Source organism: Gossypium arboreum, chromosome 10, assembly GCF_025698485.1.
Source record: "Gossypium arboreum isolate Shixiya-1 chromosome 10, ASM2569848v2, whole genome shotgun sequence".
NCBI lineage: Eukaryota > Viridiplantae > Streptophyta > Magnoliopsida > Malvales > Malvaceae > Gossypium > Gossypium arboreum.
In genome coordinates, this window is record NC_069079.1 from 814686 (window position 1) to 821494 (window position 6809).

Here is a 6809-nt window from a genome sequence, read left to right on the forward strand (position 1 = left end):
GATTGGCCTTTTTAGGTACCCGATGAGGTGCTCTTCCACTCTGTGAATCTGTCACCTTTTTAAACACTTAAGCTTTCAATGGAGTCCTTTCAACAAAAGGAGCCCTCCGACTCTAGACAATTGAAGCATCACAGACTTATCATTATGGAGTCATCTTCTCGACAATTTTTTTTCTTTTATACATACCTATGTTATACATGAGCTAGCATTTAATATCTAAACTGTCCCAATAACAAGCCATAAACTTATTATAAGAGAACTAAAATTGAATTATAAAATTTTAAGAGAGTTAAAATATAACTTTTATTGTATTAACCTATTAATTCAAAATATTTAAAGAAATTAAATTAAAATTTTACATTTTGAGAGATAAAGTGCAATTTGACCATTATATTAACTTTTAAAATTCTTAAATGGGATTGAAATGAAAATTTCCCATTTCGGGGACCAGCACTGCCTGCTCGAGGTGTTTTGAAGTTCGGGACCAATTTAGAATAAAGAGTAGTGTGTTAGGGACGGTCGGTGTAACTAACCCAATAAATTATTACGTGTTGAAGTTGAACCAAACATGAGGAATTAAGGGAAACGCCCGCCCAACGTGTTCCTTTATCACCCTCACAAAAATCTTTTCCCACCCCAATTGCACTGTCTCCCCTCCTTTCTGCAAATCACTCCACACTCACACTTCAATGGGCGGGACACTTGTTCCCACCGCAACTAAATCCGAACCGCCATCACCACCGCCGCCGCCGATGGAAAGCGCCGCGCCTTCTATTCCTCCTCCTCCTCCGATGCCGCCGCCATTGATGGAGGAAGAGCCTTCTGAAGCTGACATTGATAAGGATGCGCTATGTCCGATATGCATGCAGATTATCAAAGACGCTTTTATGACGGCTTGTGGTCATAGTTTTTGTTATATGTGTATTTTGACTCATCTTCGAAATAAGAGCGATTGTCCTTGTTGTTCTCGTTATCTCACTAATAATCACATCTTCCCTAATTTATTGCTTAATAAGGTTTGTTTTCCTTTTTTATATCGGTATTTCTTATGATCCCTTTTTGTGTTAATCTTAAATTGTTTTTTAATACAAGCCTGATATATAAGAAGCTGCATTTGCAATTTAAAGTTGAACTGTATTATTAAGTTCTGCAGAAACGGAAACTTGACATTTCATCACTTAATTATTGTTACTAATTTGAATAATGATTTATTGTATGTAGGCTTTAATTTCATTATATATACTGCAAATTTATTTTTATTAAAGCAGTATTTTTAAATTTCGTAGTTATTGAAGAAAATCTCTGCTCGTCAATCAGCAAGGAATGCCTCTCCGGTAGAAAATCTTCGTCAAACAATACTGCAGGTCAGTTATACTATATTAGAGCATTAATTTTCCAGATAAATTAATTATAACTAATAGTTAATTGTTGTGGCTTGCTTGTATATGGAACCTAATGAACTTGGTTACGTGGTTTAATGTTTGTTTGAATACTGAAGTTTCATTAATGATTAATTGTTTGATCTCTAAGGAGCTCTTTGAGTTCTCTAATAATAACTAATAAGTAATTATTGTGGTTTGATTGTATGTGGAACCTAATGAACTTGGTTATGTGGTTTCATGTTTGTTTGAATACTTAACTTTCATTAGTGATTAATTGTTTGATCTCTTAAGGAGCTCTTTGAGTTCCCTAATAAGTGTAGTTGATGCTCTCCTTGTGATCCTTAGACAGGGTTGTGAGGTGTCAGCCAAGGAGCTGGATAGTTTGTTGTCTCTACTTGTTGACAAGAAGATGAAAATGGAGCAAAGTGAAGCAGAGACAAACATGCAGATTCTGCTTGATTTCTTGAACTGTCTAAGGAAGAAAAAGCTTGAAGAGCTTACTCAGGTCCCTAACTTGAATTTATATCTTCCTGGAATTATACTTTTATGATTGATGGTCTTATGTGTTTTCATTTTTCTTACTGAAGATTCAAAATGATCTTCAATTTATTAAGGAGGACACAACTGCTGTAAAGAAACGTACCATGGAATTGTATACAGCGAAAGAGAGATGCTCCATGAATCTAAGGATGCTTGTTGATGATTTCTCTGCAGAAAAACCCTTGCCTTCATTGATTGATCAATATAATAATGACGCTATATCTGGAGGTCGCAACTCGCAAGGCTGGATAGGTTCAGCAAGGTCACAGACCAAGGTTAGTTTGAAAGACCAAGCAAATTCACCGGGATTCAGAAGTAAAGATGCAAATTGTGGGTCAGATTCTACATGCAATACTAATTCAGGATTGACTGCGGCAAGAAAGAGGCGGATTCATGCACAGGTTACTCTCCTTGCTTATTTTTCATATTTCTTGACTTTTGCTGTTGGTTGGAGCAAGGTAGCCTATTTACTAATGATCCTCTAGTGTTTTCCTTTTATATTATAGTTCCAACTTTTCTAAGTAGCAGTCTGTTCAAAAGATTTATGGAGGAACTGAAGATTCCTATTGTTAAGAGATACATTTCCCATATATTCTCTGTTCATATAAATATACCAGTCACTCTTTTTTTTGTTCAATAATAGTCACTCCTTCAAAAATGACTGGTTGATTTTTTTATAATTATTCTCTTTCGCTCAGTTTAATGACCTACAAGAGTGTTACTTGCAAAAGCGGCAGCATTGGACCAAACAATTTAATAAACAGGAAGATGAAGGTCCAACTGCAATGGATGTAGATGGTTATAATCCTGGTCTTCAGGATTTTCAGGCAGTGCTAACTACATTTACACGATACAGGTACATAACTTCTCCACTGGTTTTGCCTTTGCTAAAAGTAATATTTTCTTTCTTCAGGAAATTTTGTCTATCTAACTCCAACTGTTCTTTCCTTCTATGTAACATTTGTAATTGTTGTTCACATTAGTCGGTTGAGGGTCATTGCTGAACTTAGGCATGGTGATATTTTCCACTCTGCTAACATTGTCTCAAGGTGAGTCAAAAGTTTATCATTCTATATATTTCTGATTAGCCATTAGTACTTGGGTTATCAATCAGTCGTAGTGGCATAAAGTTTGAGTACCTTTGTTTTGTTTATGATAGTTCTTTCTTTAAAACAAGTACTGCTTTGACCAATCTTCATTTGTTTAATAATATGATTAGACCTATTTTGAACTTCCATTCATAAAATTTTCCTCTCCTATGCGTCTTTAGAATTTATAATAACTAGAATGAATCTGCAGTATAGAATTTGATCGTGATGATGAGATGTTTGCTATTGCTGGAGTGTCAAGGCGCATCAAGGTTTTTGAGTTTTCTGCGGTAAGCATTAGATGAAATATTTTAGGTCTGTTAAGTGGAGTTCATGGTTTCTGAAGTTTTTATGACAGTGGAAATATTTTTATAAAGATGATTTATAGCCATCTCTCTTTGATTAAAGTGATCACTTTATACTTACCTGAACACTATTAGCTAGCCATTATTCTAGAATGATGACACATGTAACATGTACTATAACAATAGTTCTGTCTTTGATTCATCAATCAACACTTACTGTTTGGTTTTCTGCAGATTGTGAATGAACCAGCAGATGTGCATTGTCCTATTGTTGAAATGTCCACCAGATCTAAGCTTAGTTGCTTGAGTTGGAATAAGTACACAAAAAACCATATTGCTAGCTGTGATTATGATGGGATAGTAACTGTCTGGGACATTACTACTCGGCAGGTATGAAATTACAGCTCTTTCACTTTTCTAACCTCAATAAATAACTCTCATGTAGGTTGTTCAGCAAAAACATTTTTATTGCAATGTTTGATTCAATCACCTACAGTTGCTTAATCTTCAAAACAATGGTTTCTAATTGTACAGAGTTTGATGGAATATGAGGAACATGAAAAGCGAGCTTGGAGTGTTGATTTTTCACGCACCGAACCTTCAATGCTTGTCTCTGGCAGTGATGACTGCAAGGTTTATAATCTCTCTGTAAAACTTGATGCTAGTGCATCTTGTATTCTAGGTCTAAGCTTGTTTTAGTGCATGTTCTCAAAAGATTGCAGATTATAAAGTTCTTAGATGTGAGATCCCTGCAGAAACTGTTTCCAGCATAACACCGTCCATCTACTTTTCGATAGAATAGCTATGTTGTAGTTGTTGCAATGGTTTTTATGTTAGTGTCCACCACCTGTTAGTCCACTAGATGAAGCTTGTACATGATTTGCAATTTACACTGTCTAACCCCGTTTGTATTTGATAGGTCAAAGTTTGGTGCACAAAGCAAGAAGCCAGTGTTCTGAACATCGACATGAAAGCAAACATTTGTTCTGTCAAGTACAATCCTGGATCCAGTGTTCATGTTGCAGTATGTCTTTGTTAAATAATATATCTGCCGCAATTGTTTTCCAGCCAAATAACTATAACATTTCAAAGCATCCCAACAAGGAAAAAGAAATTATTTCCGAGAAAATTATGAATAAAGAACTTGTTGAAGTTTCTGGTTTTTGAATCTTTTGCAGGTTGGTTCTGCTGATCACCGTGTTCACTATTATGACTTGAGAAACATCAGCAAACCGCTATATGTGTTTGGTGGGCATAAGAAAGCTGTTTCATATGTGAAATTTTTGTCTAACCATGAATTGGCTTCTGCTTCAACTGACAGTACACTGCGCTTATGGGATGTAAAAGAAAATTTACCAGTAAGTACATTTTTCATTTCCCGGAGTTTATAATGGTCTAATTATGGTATAGGACCCTTTATTATGTTGAAATTTGAGATCTAATCATTCTTCTTTAATTTGGCATAATTTGGTCGGTCTACTTTTATACTGTTATTTGTAGGTCCAAACTGATAACGAGTTTGCTGATCTAGAAGTGATGACGTGGTATCTTTTTTTAAAACAATCTTAAAGATTAGATTGATATGTAAATTTATTGATAGTTGATATGCTAACAACAGTTAACAATGTTATCAATTTGGACCTATTACTAGCATTACAAAAATAGAGGACCAAAGTATGCCAACTTAAAGTAGAGGCATTAAACCTCAAATTTCGGTTAGAGAACTAAAACCATAATTAGACTGTAAATAATAGAATAAGTTCCATGGTTAAGCACTGAAATTTTTCTTTATCTTATCCTTCCTAAAGATAAGTTGGCAACAATTAGTTATGGAAGTTGGAGCAATTGATTACTCTTTTAGTAATATTATTATCCAGACCAGGATTCTTATTTGTTTTTATATTATCCTGTCAGCTGCGCGCTTTCAAGGGTCACAAAAATGAGAAGAATTTTGTTGGCCTCACAGTAAACAGTGAGTTCATTGCTTGTGGCAGTGAAACAAATGAAGTATTTGCATATCACAAGGTTAGTTAACACATTCGAATATGGTATTTTGGCATCAAATCAGTTTGTAATTTAGTTACATTGACTCTTGCAGGCTATATCTAAACCTGCAGCTTCGTATAAATTTGGATCCGACATGGCTGATGTCGATGAGGAAGCCGGATCTTACTTCATCAGTGCTGTGGGTTGGAAGAGCGATAGCCCGACACTACTTGTGGCAAATAGTCAGGGAACAATTAAAGTGCTCGTGCTTGCGGCTTAAATGGTAAATCAATCTTGTAATCAACATTAAAAAACATTGCATCGTTGTTAGTTGATAGTTCCATTCTGCAATATTGATGTTACATATATATTTGATACATTTCATAATCTCTCATTAACACCTCATACTGCTAACTAATAATACTTACTTGAAGATATTACGTGCCTAAATTCACTTTAATCCGCAATTTCTAATATACATATGTATTATGTATCAGTGTCTATTGAGTTTTTATGGTACTTTTCGTAATATGTCCGTATGAAGCCTACATTTTTATCTTGGCTTGTGAATTGTAACGATCATTATCCGTTAGGAATTTATTATAATGGAGTTAGATGTCCTGCTTAAAAAAAGGCAACATTTCGTTATTTTTGTGAATATTTTCATATTTGAAGTTCATTTATTTTAGCAGTTTTTAATTTTTTTCCAAGTTGCAAATTTTGGGCTGAAATATGTGTTTTACCTCTTTTGATTTTTTTTTGTATTTCAGGTGGGGGAAATGAAATGGGTTTCTCCTCAAGCGATGCTTTAATGTTTGTGAACTTTTCCCTTTTTAAGGAAAAGAGAAAAAGGGGTTTTAACAAGAAATGCTCCACTAGACCTATCCATGTTGCCCAGCCTTGGCCAGGATTTAGATTGCATTAATTAAAGTTTAAAAATAGATGTTTATTTAAATTTAATTTATAATATATGAATAGTAAAAACAAATTATTGTGTCAAACCAGGTTAAATTCGAAGCCAAGCATAATCTTTTTCTAAAGCTAGCTACAGTCAAATTTAAAATCAACTTGCTTTATTTTACCCAGCTTTATTTTACCCAAGAATGAGTGAGAGGAAAGATTCGTTTGCTTAACACGATTTTAAGAATAAGATCAGTGATTGAATTAATTAAGTTAATGATTTACAGTTTAATAAGTTTATTTGATTTAATCAAATAAATTAAAAAATATATAGTTCAATTAGTTCATATTAATTCGTGAATTAACTTATTCAATTTTCGAATTCAATTCATTTTTGATAACAGTGCTGCTTTGAGTTATGCTTAAAAGTCAAGCAACTTCATCCCTATGATGATCCATATGCCGAAAGTTTCTTTAGTGCTTACAAGTTACAACTACTAGGAAGAGTCTAGTATTATCAATTAGAAAGTGACTACTTGCTAACTGCTTTGGAAAGTCCTTTGCTCAAGTAAAGCTGACTAAAGAGATGCAAATCGTTTTGAATTTCC

At 34.1% G+C, this 6809-nt stretch overlaps 1 protein-coding gene across 1 annotated transcript; it reads left to right on the forward strand.

The window, feature by feature from the left end:
• The first annotated feature begins 507 nt into the window (after positions 1 to 507).
• LOC108458445 (E3 ubiquitin-protein ligase COP1-like) lies at positions 508 to 6368 on the forward strand. The gene is made up of 14 exons (XM_017757843.2): positions 508 to 1016; positions 1287 to 1364; positions 1732 to 1887; positions 1970 to 2323; positions 2621 to 2778; positions 2906 to 2971; positions 3222 to 3300; positions 3550 to 3705; positions 3850 to 3948; positions 4235 to 4339; positions 4494 to 4673; positions 5230 to 5340; positions 5414 to 5584; positions 6072 to 6368. The coding sequence occupies exons 1-13, from the start codon at positions 690 to 692 to the stop codon at positions 5579 to 5581; spliced, it is 2037 nt and encodes a 678-aa protein (XP_017613332.1). The 5' UTR covers positions 508 to 689; the 3' UTR covers positions 5582 to 5584; positions 6072 to 6368.
• Positions 6369 to 6809: the final 441 nt, after the last annotated feature.